The sequence below is a fragment of the Salvelinus namaycush genome, chromosome 28, assembly GCF_016432855.1.
Source record: "Salvelinus namaycush isolate Seneca chromosome 28, SaNama_1.0, whole genome shotgun sequence".
Taxonomy (NCBI): Eukaryota; Metazoa; Chordata; class Actinopteri; order Salmoniformes; family Salmonidae; genus Salvelinus; species Salvelinus namaycush.
In genome coordinates, this window is record NC_052334.1 from 31,104,218 (window position 1) to 31,125,672 (window position 21,455).

The following is a 21,455-nucleotide window of genomic DNA, read 5'->3' on the forward strand; positions in this document are numbered from 1 at the left end:
AGGGCCGGGGCCAAGGAGCCAGACTGAGAGACAGACCCAGAGTCTGGTGGCAGGCAGCCACAGATAGAGAGCCTAACCAGGGCAGCCTGGTTCCCCTCAGGGTGGGTCACGTCACTCACTCTCTCTGCTGTGTCACCTCACAGTCCCAGAGGAGCCTGCCTGGTCTGGGTGGGTGAAGGATGGTGCTCTCACGCCAACTGCCGATACCCTCAAAGGGTCATCATCGCATTGACTGAAGTGGAGCAGAGAGGGCTACAGCCACGCAGAAGACTTGAAGAAGTTATCATCTAGAATCAGATTGAGGATCAGGTTATCCCAAGTTCAATCTTACTAATGTCGAGGTACTGTAAAAGTTCCCTTAATGGTCGGTTACCTATCTTAACCATAGAGAGACAAAACAGACCTCGGATCAGTGAATAAGGGCATATTCAATGCACATCCCAAAGGGGCCCAGTGGTTTGGCAGTCAGTTGGATGATGAATGAGCTGTATGGAGTCCATAGAATACACAGTTATAACTGATTGCATTCCCTAAATAGTCGGATTCAAAAAGAGGGTTCAGCCATGAGATAAAATGTCAATGCTGTGTTAACAATGTAAGCCCATGTACGTATTCAGTGGAAACAAGGGAGAGAAACTACTCTGTCAATCTAGGACTAGGCCAAAGACAGCGCAAATTCAAATCTAATACTACTCCGTTTCAAAACATTTAAAGGGAAACAACTGCTCAAACAGCATATACTTCTGACTAATGTTGCTCCATGTTTGTTGCCTGGCTCAGTGACTGACTGGTGGATCGCTTACCAACTACACAATCGCTCAGTGTGGGAAATGATAGCACACGGGGGCAATGTTCTGTCCAGACTATCTACTGAGATATTAGCATATAAAACATTTTTCCTGTCCACTCACCACTGACACAGAAACCTCTACTGTTGACTGGAAGGAATCTAGAAAGGCAGAGGTGGGGTCAGAGTTTGTCAGCTGGAAAAGCTACAGAGGCAAATCCAGCTACTGCTTTAATAAAAGGTTAACAATAGTCATGCATACTTCAGTTCAGTGAGGATGGACTTGATGGGCAGAAAAGCACACAGTGATATTTTCCACTGATATCAAAGCCATATGGGTGGATTTCATCAGACAGAGAATACTGTGACCTGCTATAACAGCAGCAATATAGAACAACCACTAGCCATATAAACACACTGCAGACTTTATAACAATTGGATCATTTGTAACACAAAGTACAGTGCCTATTCAGCAGATGTTAATGTAAGTAGCTGATTTTAAAGTAATAACTCGTCTATCTAAGGTTAATGCAAACTGACTGTGTTGATTTTCTAAAAGAACATTCTTCATACCATATTTACAACATTTTCTTTAGCTCTTGTAGCTGACTCTAGCAACCTTGCCAATACGTTACAAGATCTATGAAAATATCATCAGTGATCAGATGTTCTGCAGACCAGTATCAGCAGACCCCATAAGGAACAACAACATTACACTGGCCTGGAGGACTGTGAACTTGGCCCACATTACAGTAAAGGACACAAGAAATGCACTCTGAATTAGCCCTGGTAGTTCTATGGGTTTCAGGCCTTTCTAATGGTTAAAGGTATGTTCCTTGGAGTGATCACCTGCTCAGTTGTACTGAATGGAACGTGTCAGCTCAACGTAGCTCAAAGCTATTCCACTTTCTAAGAACAATGAATCTCTTGAGAGGAAAAGGTTACAGAGTATTTGCATTATAGAGGTGATGAGTAAGGAGAGGCGAGAAGTGAACAAAGTATCTATACTGTGACTATGTGGGCCAGCCAGGATGCATAGAGAAAAATATGATTACGTTTCTCACTCATTTCTCCAAAATACCTGATCCCTTTGACCGCAACCCTTTGCTCCCACCCCTCCCTTCCTTTTATCCACTAGACACGATGGAATGAGGTCTATAATCTCATCCCCTCACTCAGTCTCTGATTAATGATGGACACAAATAGAGTAATCTTCCTTATGGATGTAAGACGATAACACAAAAGGTGAACGTGTGAATGTCATTTGATTAAAACAGGAATCTGTGATAAGAACATCCACACATAATGACAGTAAGGCCTACACCCCATCCATCAGATAGAACAGCACAAACCGGGAAAAAACAACACAAAATGGCATTGAGTAACGGATGTGATAAGAGAGAGTAAGATTGAGTCCGCGGCCATAGAACTTATTAAGTTTCATAAGCTGCAAAAACTATTATCTAAACGTTCAGGATCTAATAAGCAGTCTAATGTATGGTATCAGTTGGATGTGAACATCTGAATGTGGATCTGTCGTCTGTAGTCTGAGGCAAGGCCGTTCATACTGTATGTTATTATCTACACTGATGTGTAAAGAAGCACAAGGAGGACGCAAGGACGCACTCTTTGAACAAATAGTCAGTCCTGAGAATGTTCTTCAAGGACCAACTCCATCTCTAGATTGCTAAGAGTTAAAAACCAGACCAATGCATGGTAATGGCAACCCTATAATGGACAGAGACAGTCTGCTTGCCACCAACACAATTTAAAGAACAAACAAATGGAGTCAGCAAATTACATTTGGTTCCACTGGTTTGCTCTTGATTTTTCAAACTTGCCTTTGCATCTTTCTAGCCAGTGGTACATAGGCAACCACTGTTGATTGATACAGTCTATATTTCAGTTGTTCAAAGTCTCTTCTTATGCAGGAGCCATAACCCAAAGTCATTACCGACAGCCACAGTTGTCATGGAAAATAACCTGGCATATGCATTGCATCGTGGATGACTTTGAGAGGGATAAACCACTGAGTGGTTCAGTGTTAGTGTCGCCAGTGAGAGTACACCACAATGTAAATAGCTGATGCTACTAGACCGTGCACGCCAACCGGAGAAGCCTCACTGCTGCCGAGCATGCTGCTGTGGTGCTTAAAACTCATTCTGTGCACAAGACACAGATGCCTGCAACAACAACAAAAAAACTGTCACAAAAAGTGTAAACAGACAAGTATGGCACAGAAATGGCAAACACTGCCTGCAATATAACTGTCTCACTGTTTTGAAGAGTTCATTTCAACTTGCAACCAATGTTCCCTCTAAGCTGCGCGCTCCCGGGACTGCCCCGCAGAAGAAATAACAGCCTGCGCAGAGAAACACGAGATTGAACGTCACTCAACTTTACAGGTTTCCCCCTTAGCTATCAACGTTTCCCTTTACTGTGGGAATTGTGATCGAATCAACGCAATATTAGCCACTTTCAATGCAACATAACATTTTGTTGAAGGCATTGGAGTATGGAGTGGAGTATGATTTTATTGCATTGACAGGCTATACTCAGCCTGTACTCTACACAGATCGGTACGACAAAACCAATCAGAGCTGCAGTAGGATAATATGCAAATAGACCATTGCCATATGTGCCATTCACTTTGAACTGGACTGTGTTTACAGAATGAGCGGTCATGAGTAGAAGTGCTTGTTTTGAGATGAAAGCGAGAGCTGCATGTAGCCAAGTGTGCACATTTGTTCATATCTTATGCTAGTTAGTGAGATATTAGCGCAGTTATAGATCATTTGTAGTCAGCAATGGGGGAATGATTGTTTCCTGCAAGAGCAGAAAACGTGTACATTTCTACGTGTACATTTCTAGACATCTTTGAAAAGCGAATCAGGTAAACAGCTTTTTTTTCTTAAAGGGGCAGTGTTGTATTTTCAGATAAGCATAATTTGTCTGATTCTCTGTCATTTTATTTTGTAAAGTGGTTTCTTGGATCAAACACAACAACATTTTCAGTCACCTCCTTGTCTGAAGGACAAGTGGATAAACAGGTTAATGTTAAGCCCTGCATGTTTTTTTTTTCAAAAGTCTCATGGAATATAGGCCTATATTGAACACCACAAATCAAATCAAATCACACACATTGGCTGCTACTGTAGGCTGAATGATAGAACAGCTATTTCCATGTTAAAATGTTATGGGATGCATTTTCTCCATTGTTTTTGATGGCAGGCCACGCGGGTAAGCCTACATTACGATCAAATAGCCACAGTAGCCTACTTGACCACTGTCTGAAGCTGTAATTTAAAGCGGGTCCCGCTCAGTGTTCATAGTAAAACATGTGCTGGAAGTTGCACAGAATTTTCACAGCGCTCAAGTTTGCACTCAGCAGACCTGAAATTTGCTCAGTGCCAAACTATGCCACTGATTTGTTTAGCAGTATGCTTGGTGGACTTTCCAGTGGACTTTCCAATCTTTCTTGAAACTTGGAATTGAGAAAAAAAAAGACAACTAAGCTTTTAGGTTTTACAGTGAATTTTCTTTCTCTTGCTCAGGCCTACTTATCGCATTTCACTCTATCGATATCCTCATAGATATTCAGTCTGTCATTATGCATTAGCTGTAGTAGGTCAAGTGTTATAACAAGGAAGGGAAGGGTAATTACCTTTTGGTCGACTATAGAGCAGACCAGGTCTTTGACAGCAGACAGCGACAGGTCATGGTTTTCCAGGTTCACCATCTCTCTGGTCAGGCCAATCTGGAGGAGGAAGGACACGCCATGGAAGGAGCTGCGGGAGTTAGTGGGGCTGGGAGCGCTGTGAGTGTGACTCCCGTGACTCCCGTTGGACAGGCGGCTGTAGAGGGGTCCCGGGGGGCTCGGCGATGGTGAGGGGGTCAGAGGCACGGCTGGGATTTGTGAGTGGAGGTAGGCTTTGGGAAAGGACGGAGGAGCTGAGCTGCTGCAGGCAGACATTGGGTTTCTTCCAATGGCAGAGATGATGCAAAATGTAAAGTATTGTAACCGTCAGTGATGCCTTTTTAAATCAGGCACCACTGAACTACTAAGAACAGACACAAGTCTGAAGAAACACTCAAGCCTCATTCTAGGAGACATGAAATGCAAGGTCTTCAAAGTATCACGAGCAGTGTTAGCCAATAGTCAAACTTTCATCCCCACTGACTTCTCAGATGCCTGGCAATCAATTCACGGACAAAGCCTGATGATTCCACTAAATGGCCTCAGCTCTCTCTCTAAGGCAAGAGATGTGTGCAGTTTGCACTGCTGAGATACTGTGGATGCTCCAGTCGTCCTCGATTGATTCCCCAACGCTCACTGCAAGAGGCGGTCACCATTCCAAACTTCATGTTCTTGAATGGTGTCCCCTCACAGTACTAGAGTCACATATCTGCCCTGGCCACAGGAAACCTGTCACAAAACAGATACAGTACATTTAATGGTGGTAGAATAGAATATGTTGACCGAACTGAAAAAATTCTGCGAAACAAATCATGACCTCGAAGCTGTTTACACTTTCTGAGTAGGCTGTGCAATAACAATAAGTGATGCAATTCACGAGAAATATACATGATCAGGTTTGGTTACAATAAACACATCAAATAATTGTAATTGTAAACTTCGATTATATTGTAAGCAAGTACAAACAATGCATCATGTTTAATAACTTCATCTGACAAATTAGCGACATGGTGTAGTTTACCATACATTACGGAATGTTTTCTATTTATCTATTCATCATGCACAACCAACATCTGGAATCAAGGCTTCTCAACATCTGGACCATCCCACTTTCGATTGAATTGCTGGCAGAAGACGACCTCATGTCCACGAATGCCAGCAACACAAGTTATACAAGACCTGTTTTTGCATAACAAAAGCTTGTTGAAATATTATTCGATATCCTATGAATTACCCTAAATATTCCAATCGTCCATAAAATATGTCTAAAACATCATTGGCCTACTTACCTCCACTTTCTTCAAAAGGCGTCGTTGGATTCATGGCCAGTGGACAGCATAAACTTCTCCAAAAACTCCAACAATCGAATCACACAGAAAAAATATTCAAGTTCATTCGCCTTTTTCTAAATCATACAAATGAGCAACAATGTAACCATATGCATTAGCAGGATTGTCTAAAAGCGTGCTAAGACTCACAACCGAGTTCTCTAATTTTTGAAACTTTCTCTTGTCGCCTATTCGTGGTTGCCAGATTCATGCGCATCTTATTATCCTTCCAGCTGTGACTACTCCCACTGTTCTGAGAGAAAAGGAGGAGAGAAAGATTCCTGGGGCTTGAAGTTCTATTACCTATTTGGTGCTTTGGGTTTCTATCGGTGAGGATAAATCTTCAAACTACAATCTCACATGCAATGGCGTCTCGAAAAAGTTATCTTTACATTGCGCATGCCTCTTTCATCTATCTTTTCCGTTATTCGGGTTATGCTGGAGAGAAAAAAAACAGGAGTTACCCGACGTCAATTGCTTCAGTTCTGAAAATCAGTTGCGAGCGACGTAGAAAAAAATGCCATCATCCTCTATCCCTTACACTGTTGTTGCACTGTTGCGTCTAATCTTTTAGAGAGGGTGGTGGTATACATCAGCATATCATTTCTTATCCAAATATGGAAATGACAACACATTATGGATGTATAGATGTGTAATAACTCCAACACATATTTCATATATCAATGTTCCAAATAACTCGAAATACATAATGAAGTACTATATTACCCTGTATGCCCTCAACAATACATTGGGGTTATAACAATGTTTTGTTTTTTCTTGTACAACATTTTACTTGCCATTTAAAGCACAACCTTGAAAACATGAAACGATTTCTTTCACTTTTCACCAGTGAGATATAACTAAATAATCTAAGAATTGTCTGTCAGGGAAGCAATACCCAATGCAACCAGAATACATAAAACAAGTTAAGGCAGAAAAACGGTTGTTATGATTACATGATACACTACTTACACGGCAGGGCTGGTGGAGGAAGAGGACTATATGGACAAAATATCTGAATGACCGACTGGCGTGAATTTCTTCTTACAACAGACTGAAATATGGGACCAATGATATCTCACACTCTCAGAAAAACCTACATGATCTTTAAGCTTTCCGTGATGAAACCTCAGTGTGGAACCTGTGACATTGAGTCAATACTGAGGGAAAGAGGGGTCTATCTTCTGGGCCCAGGCCATCAGTCCCCCACAGATGTTCTTCGCAGTGACACAGTCCACCTCAGAACCTGACATTCTCTCCAAGACCTGAACTGCCTTCTGGGAGTCATTACCCAGCTTACAGATCACATAAACTGCAGCAGGGAAACACAAACGAATCAAAATGAGTAGTAGCAGCTTCCATTTCCTGGCTTCTCACAAGATTACGACGTCTGGCTGGCTATGCGAGACTACGTGAGTTGAATGAATAAAATGGGTAGGGAATATTCTTTGTTTGATGCTTGGCCAGAAGCAGAGCTATTGCATGGTATTTTAATTCATATTCACTATTAGGTGTGTTATGAACATGATATGACTTCTTTCACTCTTGAAACTTAAAAGGGTGTCATGTGTACCAGTTCAACTAAATTGTGTCAACTGTTTACAGAACAGAGTGTTTCCCAGAAATTGGCCATTAAAAGAGCTCATTAATAGCAAAATATACACAGGTTTGCTGGTAATACACTCTGCTGAAATAAAGACCATGATGAATATTCAATAAAAAGAGACCGATGACGGTATATTTTTGTATTGGAAAAAGGATCACCTAGCAACTCCATCAACCCCCGTCATTGGCTGTCCAAAATAAGCGAATACCCTCGCAGGACAAGGCTACACAGACTTAATTAGCACTCAAATTACTCCTGTTTGTTCAGTGAATATGGAGCAGCTCCATAAGCCTAGCCATTGAAGAGCCTCTGCATGTTGTGACCTGCAGAGCTAGATGGAGACCAGATCAGTCATGTTACATGGGACCTGGGATGCACTCGACATCTGCTCTTTCACTTGGCCAATTCTCTCCTTCAGCACATGGATGTGTTCACTGTTGCTGTTCTCTAAACAGGAGAGAGGAATGTCTAGCAATGATATAAGGAAATAAACCATTTTACCATTGAATTGAGGACAATTACTTGATTACTAATTCAGATCAGAACAGCTATGAAAACACAGTGATGACAGATGTAATTAATGGAAAGAAGTATTAATATCCTCCTAACTAACTCCATATCTTGCTAATTGTATATAGTTAATGGAGTACAATGCCCGGAGGGTATTCAGCCAGCAGAAGGATACTGAGGGAGGTGGGCAGGTAACATATATCCACCTCCACTAGAGGGCGTACGTTCAGCAGGAGATGAGCAGCCGTGTTGTCCACTATAGCTTTATACTCCTGGCAATAGAAAGGAGAAATTCTAATGTTTGTCAATGGTCACCTACAACACTTCACTTTGTTAATGACAATGTCAGGTTTAAAGGTCTGCGACATCAGAATTGAAGTTGCTAGTTTTCTGTGAGATGACACAAAGATGACAAACTGCTTTGGAGAATAACTTTTCTATAACTACACGCATAGTGCAACTGGTTGCCTTTTTTTTTGTTGAGTTGGGTGGAGTAAGCTTAACGTTTTGTCACATTATTTCAATTATAGGAAATAAAACTTTTTCCCGACCCCAGGCCTTGCACAATCACTATTATAGGCCAATCAATCACGATCTTCATCTCCTTTCTCTTAATGGCTCAATTCTTTTGAAAGCTGTAATTTAGCAGAAATCCAAACAACCATTTCTGTCAGCGCCAAAAAAAAAAAAAGGTTATTATTTTCCGTAGAATACGTACAATCACGTTTTAGTCATTTCCCATTTAGGGTTGGGTCAGCGTTTAGATTTAATCTGGGTTTATGAACCCAGAATCACAGAAAATCAAATCAAGTGTAATCATCAGTCCTTGACTTGGACTGAAATAGGTGACGATACTTATTTTGGGTGCTGGTACTGTTTCCATTTAGGTGCAGGAGCTCCACAATACTTTTGAGCTAATATTCTATAAGAGGAACAGGAGCTCAAGCAGTAGAACATTTGAGGTTTGGCCCAAGTCAAGCATTGGTAATCATGCAATAATCGTCAAAAAACAGAAAGTCACGGACTATACTCTACCTGCACGGATACCCTCTGGTCTTTGGAGAGAAGGTTTAGTCTTCGACACTGAAAGAAAACCCAGAAAATATTAGGTAAATATATTCAAAGCCAACACTTAAACAACATTTTCCTATAATTAATGGAAAATGGGAATGTTATTTAGCTTTTTTAGTGCAGTAAAGTACAGAAAACTCCTTTTGACATACAGCGTATATCTCTGCTATTTATCTGAATTATAGATAATGAGCACATTTTCCTGGCCCAACAACATTCCATACGCTATGTGTATTTGCTAAGGGGTTTAAAGGTGAGTGATAACACTTTTGCCAATTCAGATTTAATTTAAAATCCCCTTTACTTTAAAATGCTACCCCCTTTACTTTAAAACGCTAACCCCTTAACAATGAATATGAAAGATCAATGCTTTGCCCACAGTGCCCTCTTTTCAGTAACCCCTGACCTTATCTGTGGCAGCAGACCCACAGAACTTCTCATAGTCCACTAAGTGTGTGACAGTGGGAGTCCTCTCCACACACAGCACAGCTGGCCTGCTTGGTCCGTAGCCTGATGGATCGGAACTTGGCATCCTGGGTGTCAAACATCAACAGCTGTTGGCCACAGGAAGCTGTCACACTGAGTCAAGGAAGGGGCTCCTGTCTGACTGACACACATTACTATGATTCACAGCATGACCCACGTCACTGATTTAAAATGGTCTTTGTATATTCAGAAACATACCTCAAAGGTCCAGCAAATCTACAGAATGTCCTCTCTTTTAGTCTAGCTTTATCAGATGGGCATGGTCATGAAGAAAAACACCCCTTCCTTCCCATGCTACACTGACTCATTCAGGCTTTCATTCATCCAGTCAGCACCATGACTAAGCATAACGTGCCGTTTCATTGTACAGTAGATAAGCTGTAGTGGGGTTGTGGAGTGACTCAGGGAGCTTTCACTGGGAAAGATGCAGTCCTGTCCTGAGGCGATCTTCAGGACCTCCAACGCTTGGAAGCATCCCATGATCCCTGGCACTGAGACAAAAGAGTGAAACGTCAACAATCAATTCCTTTCTCCATGAAAGGGTGAAGACATGAATCAGAAGAGGACTCAACTACTCCTAGGACCCCTCCGTCAGAGCAGTTGGTCACTTTCTCCGGGAGTGGAGGCTTTGGGTACAAACACCTGTAGCAGGGGCCTCCACGGTAGTTATACACTGTCAACTACAGACACAGACAACAGGGGTTACTATACACAAAGGATGAGTAGCAATAAACATATGCCATTTACTAGTCAGTCATTTATGTAAATCTAGTATGCATGCGGGGACTTAAATGTAGAGACTTAAATGTAACTAGATCCTTACCTAGCCCTCCATTCTCAGGGCACTGGCAGATACTAGGCGCTTGCCACTGAGGACACAGGCATCATTTATCAGATAGCGGGTGGGAACATTATCTGAACAGTCAGCCACAATGTCGTAATTGAGGTGGATAATGTCAAGGAGTAAAAATGCAGTGATTTTGCCTCAGAAAGTCAGTGTTATGCTACTTGTTTGACTCTTGGATTTGATTACACAGAAAACCTGTGTGACAGATAGTAAAGTCTCTTATTTACTTCCTGTAAGATAATATAAGGCTCAAAGCGGAGAGGGAGGATACTGTTGGATGAGCTGTGAGGTGTTCTCTGGAGAGAGCTGGAAGGTAGGGAATTATTCTACTGTGGAGTTCAACCTGTACACACATAAAAAGAACAGACACAAGGCCATTCACATTAAAACCAAACGACGCTGACCCATCCCACCCCTTATATCTAACTCATTTTGGAGAGTAAGAAAGTATTGAACAGAATATTGGCTGGCTAATGTTATTTTCCTCTGAATATCGAAATCCTAAAAGGAGCAATGAAAAGTTGAAACAATAACAAAGCGTTTTCTCCACCCCTGTTTTGGTAAAAAGCTGAGGGATGGGGCTGGAGAAATGTAACCACTCTTAAATTCATAGACAGAGCTATGTTTTGAGGCTATATAGTGTTTCTTTACGTTTACAAGCTTATATTTTGGGTTCTGATAGGGGACGACAGTTGAACTAAGAGGCATTTATACGTTATATTATTTAAGAATCAAATGGGTACATATCATTCATTTATAAATCCCAAAATGGATGTAGTAACTGCATATTTTCCCTTCAACATTCAATTGCATTACCATTAATGTACTGTATGTTCACTCTAACAAAAAAGAGGGGGGACTATAGGTTATCATGAGACTGCTAAACAAGACTGCTAAATAGCTAATGAAATGGCTACCCGGACTACCTGCATTGACCCTTTTTTTTGCACAAACTCTCTTGCACTGACTATGCACACACACTGGACTCTACTCAGACATATTTACACTGACACCCAAACACACACCATATACACCCACACACACATAAGATGTGCCCACATGCATACGGACGCCACACACAACACACACTGCTACTCCACATATACTGCTGCTACATCTCAGTCTAATATCTGTCCTGTTGCCTAGTCACTTTAACCCTAGCTATATGTACATAGCTACCTCAATGACCTAGTACCCCTGCACACCGACTCGGTTCTGGTACTCCCTGTGTATAGCCATGGTATTTTTACTCATCATTGTTATTCATTATTCACTGTGTATTTAATCCTCCTGTCACTATTTCTATTTTTTCTTCTCTATCTTAAACTCGGCATTGTTGAAAAAGGATCCGTGAATAAACATTTCACTGTTAGTCTATGCCTGTTGTTTACAAAGCATGTGACAAATACATTTTGATTTGATCTGAGAGCAAGCCGTTGCTGTTTGGGTAAATGGCACCACCTAGTGGCTATAGCTATGATGTAGAGTTTATTCACAGTACTGCATCAGCCTGTGCAGGCCCCAGTAGCCTCCTATACCTTCTGACAACATGGGCAGCAGACTGGGCCTTGGCCTGGCCCTGGCTGTCCTCTCCATGGAGCACCTGTCTGTGCAGGTTACTCAGCTCAACCTCGTCATAGTCCAGCAGACCCACACGCCCTGGGGTTACAAAGGGATGAAACCATGTTATAACAGTGTACATACACTTCGAATCCAGGCTGTATCGCAACTGGCCGTGATTTGGAGTCCCATAGGGCGGTGCACAATTGGCCCAGCGTCGTCCGGGTTTGGCCGGTGTAGGCCGTCATTATAAATAAAAATGTGTTCTTAACTGACTTGCCTAGTAAATAAAGGTTAAATAAAAATGTAATTAGTATTGCATATCCCTAGAGGTTCAAAAGTGTATTACATGTAGGTCTACCTAATAATTTGTGATATGCCAAATGCTATGTTGATTTGTAGTGATTCAGCTCCATGGAGAGGCTATATCTTTGGGTGTACAGCATTTGAATCATTGACCATTACTAAGGGTATAAGTTACTGATATTCTCTCTCCCCACATTTTTACATTTACATTTTAGTCATTTAGCAAACACTCTTATACAGAGCGACTTTCAGTAGTGAGTGCATACATTTCCATACTGTTCCTCCGTGGGAATCGAACCCACAACCCAGGCGTTGCAAGCACCATGCTCTACCAACTGAGCCACACGGGATCTACCTACCGATTCCTGCTGCAGCTAGATACTGTGCCAGGGGGAAGCCTAGTCCTCTACACCCTACAACCAGCACTGATGTCTGGGAGATTCAGCTGGCCTGCCTGCAGAGAGTAAAGGATGTGTTCAATAATGTCACACTAAATGAACACCCTTATTTCAGAGGTTGGGTGAAAGCTGCCATTATTACCTTGTACACCCAGCTCTGGCAGCAGAAGCTGTCTGCTGTAGCGCATGATGTCTTCATTGGACAGGGCTGCCTTGGGTTTCAGAGCTGGAAGTGTTGTCACTTTCTCCTGCAGCTGTAGACCTGTCAAACAGGGGCGGAGCCAGAGGGGTAAATGTAATTCGCTAGTGGCAGTTTGATGCTGATTGACATCTCGTTTCACCTCTTGTTGAAAGCATTTATTTTGACGTTCAACGGCGCATTTTTCAAATCGAGGAAGAGAGAAAATTAACGTTCGTTGCGAGATACAGAAGAATAAGAAGAACATACAGAAAAAAAAATGAGAATATTTCCACAGCTCTACGAACTCTTTTCGCGATTGGCGAAAACATCATATTTGAAGTAGGTTTTTAAGGTTTAGCATCAGGTTTAGGTTTCCTGATCAACATTTACGAAAGTTGAGTTGCTGTGTAAGTTAGCATTAGACCTTTGCCTCCATTAACAGATAAGAGATCAGTTCCCAATTTAGCCTTACTGGCCTGTTCAACCTCTCTTTCGTGTCGTCTGAGATTCCCAAAGATTGGAAAGCAGCTGCGGCCATCCCCCTCTTCAAAGGGGGGGACACTCTTGACCCAAACTGCTACAGACCTATATCTATCCTACCCTGCCTTTCTAAGGTCTTCGAAAGCCAAGTCAACAAACAGATTACCGACCATTTCGAATCCCACCGCACCTTCTCCACTATGCAATCTGGTTTCAGAGCTGGTCATGGGTGCACCTCAGCCACGCTCAAGGTCCTAAACGATATCTTAACCGCCATCGATAAGAAACAATACTGTGCAGCCGTATTCATTGACCTGGCCAAGGCTTTCGACTCTGTCAATCACCACATCCTCATCGGCAGACTCGATAGCCTTGGTTTCTCAAATGATTGCCTCGCCTGGTTCACCAACTACTTCTCTGATAGAGTTGAGTGTGTCAAATCGGAGGGTCTGTTGTCCGGGCCTCTAGCAGTCTCTATGGCGGTGCCACAGGGTTCAATTCTTGGACTGACTCTCTTCTCTGTATACATCAATGATGTCACTCTTGCTGCTGGTGAGTCTCTGATCCACCTCTACGCAGACGACACCATTCTGTATACCTCTGGCCTCCAGACGAGCTTCAATGCCATACAACTCTCCTTCCGTGGCCTCCAACTGCTCTTAAATACAAGTAAAACTAAATGCATGCTCTTCAACCGATCGCTGCCTGCACCTGCCCGCCCGTCCAGCATCACTACTCTGAACGGTTCTGACTTAGAATATGTGGACAACTACAAATACCTAGGTGTCTGGTTAGACTGTAAACTCTCCTTCCAGACTCACATCAAACATCTCCAATCCAAAGTTAAATCTAGAATTGGCTTCCTATTTCGCAACAAAGCATCCTTCACTCATGCTGCCAAACATACCCTCGTAAAACTGACCAACCTACCGATCCTCGACTTCGGCGATGTCATTTACAAAATAGCCTCCAATACCCTACTCAATAAATTGGATGCAGTCTATCACAGTGCCATCCGTTTTGTCACCAATGCCCCATATACTACCCACCACTGAGACCTGTACGCTCTCGTTGGCTGGCCCTCGCTTCATACTCGTCGCCAAACCCACTGGCTCCAGGTCATCTACAAGACCCTGCTAGGTAAAGTCCCCCCTTATCTCAGCTCGCTGGTCACCATAGCAGCACCCACCTGTAGCACGCGCTCCAGCAGGTATATCTCTCTGGTCACCCCCAAAACCAATTCTTCCTTTGGCCTCCTTTCCTTCCAGTTCTCTGCTGCCAATGACTGGAACGAACTACAAAAATCTCTGAAACTGGGAACACTTATCTCCCTCACTAGCTTTAAGCACCAGCTTTTAGAGCAGCTCACAGATTACTGCACCTGTACATAGCCCATCTATAATTTAGTCCAAACAACTACCTCTTCCCCTACTGTATTTATTTATTTATTTTGCTCCTTTGCACCCCATTATTTCTATTTCTACTTTGCACATTCTTCCACTGCAAATCTACCATTCCAGTGTTTTACTTGCTATATTGTATTTACTTCACCACCATGGCCTTTTTTTGCCTTTACCTCCCTTATCTCACCTCATTTGCTCACATTGTATATAGACTTATTTTTCTACTGTATTATTGACTGTATGTTTGTTTTACTCCATGTGTAACTCTGTGTTGTTGTATGTGTCGAACTGCTTTGCTTTATCTTGGCCAGGTCGCAATTGTAAATGAGAACTTGTTCTCAACTTGCCTACCTGGTTAAATAAAGGTGAAAAAATTTAATAAAAAATAGCCTAACATTATGTTTACATCTGTGCTAGTAATACATGCATATATAGTGGAGTAAATTACAGCTGTCAGTGTTAGCAAGTTAACATTCAGCAATTTGAAATGCAAAAACTCAGTTAGAATTTTGTACTTGAACTCAAAACAAACAATTGTTATTATCAATCTGTTAAGGTTACTCAAAAGATGACCACAATTTGCAGTTTGCTATGGTAAAGGTGTAAGAAATTATAGCTAGCTAAGTTACTTACTGCAGAGTAGGGCTAGCCATGATCTAACTAGTAACTTAGGCTGGTAGTTGATTTTAAAGTACAGTTATGATAATGGGGATTTGTAATTAAGATTGAGATTGGACTAAATGTGGGTAATTGGATGCTTAGATGTAACCGTAGACTGTCTTATTTTTGCATAGGATCAATTAAACATGAAAAGAAAGGGAGAGATATCAGACTTCTGTTCCAAAAGGACCCAATGGTAGGCCAGGCCTATACTTTAAACTACACATTTTAGTTAGCAGCTGTTAGTATCTAATCTTGTAGATCCCTTAATTATACATTTCCATAGAGATATGACACATTATTTAACGTGTATTTCAGACATTTCAAGATCCTGAGAAGAGGGTCCTGTACAGCCGTGTTTGAAAACATTTCCCAGAACTCAGCATGGTACTAGGAAAAGGGCTTTCAACAGCTCCTGGTATCAGGATTGTCAGGATTTTACTTATTGTTTCGCCTGTAGACATTTTTCTCTGCCCAATACACCTGAATCTGCCATCACATCACAGTCAGGTTTTTGTAATTGGAAAAAGGCGCTGTTTAAAGATTCTGGGTTTAAGCTCCATTCGAAGGCAGAGCATCATATCAATGCTACATATGCTTGGAATCAGAATGAAAGGGCTATTGACAGCAACTCAATGTTAGATGTCATAAATGAGGACCGGAAAAAGAAAGCAGAGGGAAACTGTACACTTTACATTAAAACAATTGCAGATGTGCTCCTATTAACTGCCACTCAAAATATAGCGCAGAGAGGTCATCGAGAGTCTGATGACTCTCACAAGGGTAATTTTTTGACAATCTTAGAAGAAATAGCAAAGCATGACCCTCTCATAGAGAAAATTATGAATACATGTGGCAATGCTAAGTACACAAGCCACCAAATCCAGAAGGAAGTTCTTGAGGGCTGAGCTGAGATGGTGCAAAGTGAACTAATAAGAGAAGTAAAAGAAAGTGAAGTTTTTAGTGTAATTGCAAATGAAACCAAAGATGTAAAGAAAAAAGAACAAATGTCTTTAGTTGTGAGGTACTATTACAACGGGGCCATCCACGAAAGCGTTTTACACTTTCAGTCAGCTGAAAGCTTAGATGCAGCAGGTCTCACAAAAATGATCATTGATTGCCTTGAAAGACATAGGATGGTCTACAAAAAATAATCTTGTGGGGCAAGGCTATGATGGTGCATCCATCATGAGCGGAAAGCATTCTGGTGTTTCTGCACGGATTAAAAACAGTGCAAGATTTGCATTTTATGTGCACTGTAATGCACATTGTTTGAATCTGTAAAATCAGTGCCTGAGGCAGTACATTTTTTTGCTCTCCTGCAGAAGCTTTATAACTTTGTATCTGGCTCGTACGTTCATCTCAAGTGGCTTGCAGTTCAGAAAGAGCTGTATCCACAGCAGCAGCCCAGGGAACTACAGAGATTTACGGATGTAAGGTGGGCATGCAGATACATGGCATGCCGTAATCTGAGGGACAGGCTCCCAGCAGTTCTGAGAGTGCTACAGGATATCACACTTGAAAATAGTGGTGATAGATCAGTGGAGGCAAGGAGCCTTCTTTCTCAGATAGATTTACATTTCATAAGGGCTTTTGGTAACATTTTGTAAAGTGCTTTGTGATGCCAAATGTCTTTCTGACATGCTCCAATCAAGCTCTCTTGACTTAACAAGGGCTGTGGATCTAGTAGGTGCCCTTACAGACACATTACAGGACTACAGAAGTGAGGGTTACTTTGGAGATCTATGGAAAGAGGTTGAAGAGATTGCAGAGCACTGCAAAATAAATGTACAAACAGTGTGTAAAAGATAGCCTAAAACAAGCTTAAGATTTCACGACTCATTGATGAGCACTGTAGGACAGAAAAATAGTGACCAAAGTGATGGTGAGAGCTTCCAAAGAGCTATCTTTTATCAGGTGCTTGACAGTCTCACAGCTGAGCTGCAGAGGCGTTTTTCAAAGAAGAATTGCGAGATAATGCAAGGGGTCCAGTCTCTCAACCCAAAGAGTACAACATTCTTGAATGAGGAGCCTCTGTTTGTTTTTGCTCAGACCTTTGAGTCCGATTTAGAGGACCTCAAACATGAGGTTCAACAAACCAAGTGGCTTCTTGATAGGAGAGAGAAAAGTGGAAGGGACAGACCGTCTGCTCTCCTTGACTTTGTTGTGTTTCTAGAACCTTATAAAGAGGTCTTCCATGAGCTATTTCAACTTTGTAAGATTTCTGTTGTTACACCAGTCAGCAGTGCTTCTTGCGAGAGAAGCTTCTCAGCTTTAAAACTGATTAAAACCCACCTTAGGACAACAACGATTGATGACAGGTTAAGTCACCTCGGAATTCTGTGTTGAGTCAAGGAGGGCACGCTACTTCAACATTGATGAGTTTGTGAAACATTTTGCCAGTTCTCACCAGAACCGTAGATTTATGGTGTTTTAAATATACCTAGGATAATTTGGCACTTTGGCGGTCCCTCTGGTCATGATTAAAACCTGCACTGTGTACTAGCTAGTACACTGACATTCTAAAATGATCAATCCAGAGGGTATCAGTCATGTCACACACATTTAATTTGGTCTTGATTAGGCCAATTCCAAAACTTTTCTTTGCTATTAGTTAACATAATATATATGAGCATAAATCTGCATCTGGCATCTGCATACGGGCAGTGAATTTAAGGCCATCTAGTAGTCCATTTTCTTCTACTACTTCTATGATTTGGAAAACAAACTGACAGTGTGCTTACTGCCACCTGGAGTGTGTTGTTCCAACAGGTATAAAGCCAAGGTTGGTGATTTACTGCTACCTGGAGTGTGTTGTTCCAACAGGTATAAAGCCAAGGTTGGCGATTTACTGCTACCTGGAGTGTGTTGTTCCAACAGGTATAAAGCCAAGGTTGGCGATTTACTGCTACCTGGAGTGTGTTGTTCCAACAGGTATAAAGCCAAGGTTGGTGATTTACTGCTACCTGGAGTGTGTTGTTCCAACAGGTATAAAGCCAAGGTTGGTGATTTACTGCCACCTGGAGTGTGTTGTTCCAACAGGTATAAAGCCAAGGTTGGCGATTTACTGCTACCTGGAGTGTGTTGTTCCAACAGGTATAAAGCCAAGGTCGGCGATTTACTGCTACCTGGAGTGTGTTGTTCCAACAGGTATAAAGCCAAGGTTGGTGATTTACTGCTACCTGGAGTGTGTTGTTCCAACAGGTATAAAGCCAAGGTTGGTGATTTACTGCCACCTGGAGTGTGTTGTTCCAACAGGTATAAAGCCAAGGTTGGTGATTTACTGCCACCTGGAATGTGTTGTTCCAACAGGTATAAAGCCAAGGTTGGTGATTTACTGCTACCTGGAGTGTGTTGTTCCAACAGGTATAAAGCCAAGGTTGGTGATTTACTGCCACCTGGAGTGTGTTGTTCCAACAGATATAAAGCCAAGGTTGGTGATTTACTGCCACCTGGAGTGTGTTGTTCCAACAGGTATAAAGCCAAGGTTGGTGATTTACTGCTACCTGCAGTTATGGAAAGTTTGCGCACGATCATAATTAATTGGCTGATCCCTCCTGATGACCCAGATATAATTATGTGATCCTTCCCACTATGGGGGTGAATGTTTAAACGTTAAAACGTTTAAACGAAGTTGGGATCCTTAACGTTAAGAAAAATCCCTCACCGAAAAACAAAGTTAATTTGTTTTTCCTCCACTTAATTAAAAGCACAGTGCAGTTATCACAAAACATATTATTTTCGTGTTATAATTGATAGGCTATAAAGGCCTGGGAAAGTTGTGTAATTCAAATAAAACCAGAAAAGATGATGCAAACTTTAGGCTACATTCGTGAATTTGTAAGGCATGTAAAACAATACATTTCGAGATGTAGATTACCAAAACTCTATCCACCTCGCGCTGGCCTGCCTTCTCTGACTCCTTGTTAATGATGCTACTGTGTGTTCAGTCTTCGGACTGTTGCGTGTAGAATATACTAGCCTATTCATGGCACCGATGTCGCTGGGACACAGAAGTATCTTCGGGTCAGTCTTGCGAGCACGGGGTAGCCTAATCTTCGTATTTGCCTCATAATATTAAATTACATTAGGCTACCGGTAGCCTTTATCGATTACGCCTTTCAGACATAATGGAATGTGGCCACTTGAATGCGCCTCGGCTACAGCATGTTTGTTTGTTTGTCTGTCTTTTAGGGTAGGCTATTTTTAATTGTTTGTTTGTTTGTCTGTCTTTTAGGGTAGGCTATTTTTAAATGCCGACACAAACCCTTCTCTGGACATATGAACAGGCATTTATTTTACTTGTCTGTAAAGGAATGAAACTTCTGAAGCGGGACTAACATCCATCACTAGGCGACCAGAACTGTCAATCAAATAATTGTGAGCTGCTGCGCGCAGCCTGCCTTGCTGCCTACGCGCAGAACAATCTCCTAAAAACGTATACTAAACAAAAATATAAACGTTTCATGTAAAGTGTTGTTCCCATGTTTAATGAGCTGAAATAAAATATCCCAGAAATGTTCCATAGGCACAAAAATATGATTTCTATCAAATGTAGTGAAACATCCACCTGACAGGTGTGGAATATCAAGAAGCTGATTAAACGTTATGATCATTACACAGGTGCACCTTGTGCTTGGGATAAAAAAAGGACAATAAAATGTGCAGTTGTGTCACACAATGCCACAGATGTCTCAAGTTTTAAGGGAGTGTGCAATTGGTATGCTGACTGTAGAAATGTCCACCAGAACTGTTGCCAGATAATTTAATGTTAATTTCTCTACCATAAACCGCCTGTAACGTCGTTTTAGAGGCCATCTCACCAGACATGTCACCCATTGAGCATGTTTGGGATGCTCTGGATCGACGTGATCGACAGCGTGTTCCAGTTCCGGCCAATATCCAGCAACTTCGCACAGCCATTGAAGAGGAGTGGAACAACATTCCACATGCCATAATCAACAGCTTGATCAACTCTATGCGAAGTAGATGACGCGCTGCATGAGGCAAATGGTTGTCACATCAGATACTGACTGGTTTTCAGATACACGCCCCAAGCTTTTTGTTAAGGTATCTGTGACCAACAGATGCATATTTGTATTCACAGTCATGTGAAATCCATATAGTCGTATATGTACTGTAACTCAGACGAAACCTTAAAATTGTTGCATGTTGTGTTTATGTTTTGTTCAGTGTACTTTAAAGTTCGTTAAATACCGTGACTTACCAAGACATTTAGTAGAAATAAAACACACCTAGCTACCATACCATAAAAAACTGCATAAAAAACAACACATCAATCAGCGATGTTTATTGTTGTTAGGGAAAAAACACTAAATGTTATGCCATAGCAGAATTCTACTGTTACTTTTTTTTAAGTTACCAATTGTCACTATCAACATGTTACTGTAGCTGCGGTCTATGTCTGTAATGGGTTGCGGTAGATATAACTTCCTTGCCCAGCCCTAGCGGTCATACATATGTTATAGGACTATTATTCTGTAATGTAAATTGATGTGGAATTTAATGATTTTTTCTTATAATTTTAACGGGGGGGAAATGATTTAAAAAATGGCTGTTTAAACGTTAAGCAAAATTGTCCATTTGTCACATCCTTACTACCCACCCAGTTGACCACTTTAAAATTGAGTAAGTCCTCAAAGGCGCTGCCCATGCTAAGACGGTTTGTTGGCACTAGAGTCCTCTATCTATCTCTATGCTCAAACCCAACCCCACACTGTAACTTTGTCTGCTGATAGCCACAGCAAGCACTAGGCAACAGCTAACTAGCCTACTGGTATTCAATCAATGTAAAGAGAGACATACCTTTCCTAATTGTGCCAATTTATCATTCAATGCAACGATCTGTGTTTCCATAAATCGTGACTTCAAACAGGAAACCTCTTCCGACATAGCTGCAATACGATATAAGACACGTGAGATACAAAACTGTGACACAATTAGCGAAATAATGCCACAATCGTACTGATTGCAACTGTTTTAGTGATTAATGTTTGTTGTCATTTGTAGAAGTCGGACTCGGCACTTCCTGGTCTACAGAAGAGACCCACGTGGGATGAGACCAAGTGCCAATTGGGGGTGCTTTCCAATGACAGTAGTCTATTCCCGCGCCAC

At 41.7% G+C, this 21,455-nt stretch overlaps 1 protein-coding gene and 1 pseudogene across 1 annotated transcript in view; both read right to left on the reverse strand.

Moving 5' to 3' along the window:
• The window catches only part of LOC120023572 (serine/threonine-protein kinase D3-like), a 72,755-nt gene extending 67,379 nt beyond the window's left edge, over positions 1-5,376 (reverse strand). The window contains exon 1 of the mRNA XM_038967609.1: positions 4,452-5,376. Coding sequence (XP_038823537.1) covers positions 4,452-4,760 — 309 coding nt within the window. The 5' untranslated portion in view covers positions 4,761-5,376. The remainder of the gene's footprint in view (positions 1-4,451) is intronic.
• Positions 5,377-6,457: 1,081 nt separating this feature from the next.
• On the reverse strand, positions 6,458-20,150 carry LOC120023324 (annotated as a pseudogene).
• Between the last annotated feature and the right edge of the window lie 1,305 nt (positions 20,151-21,455).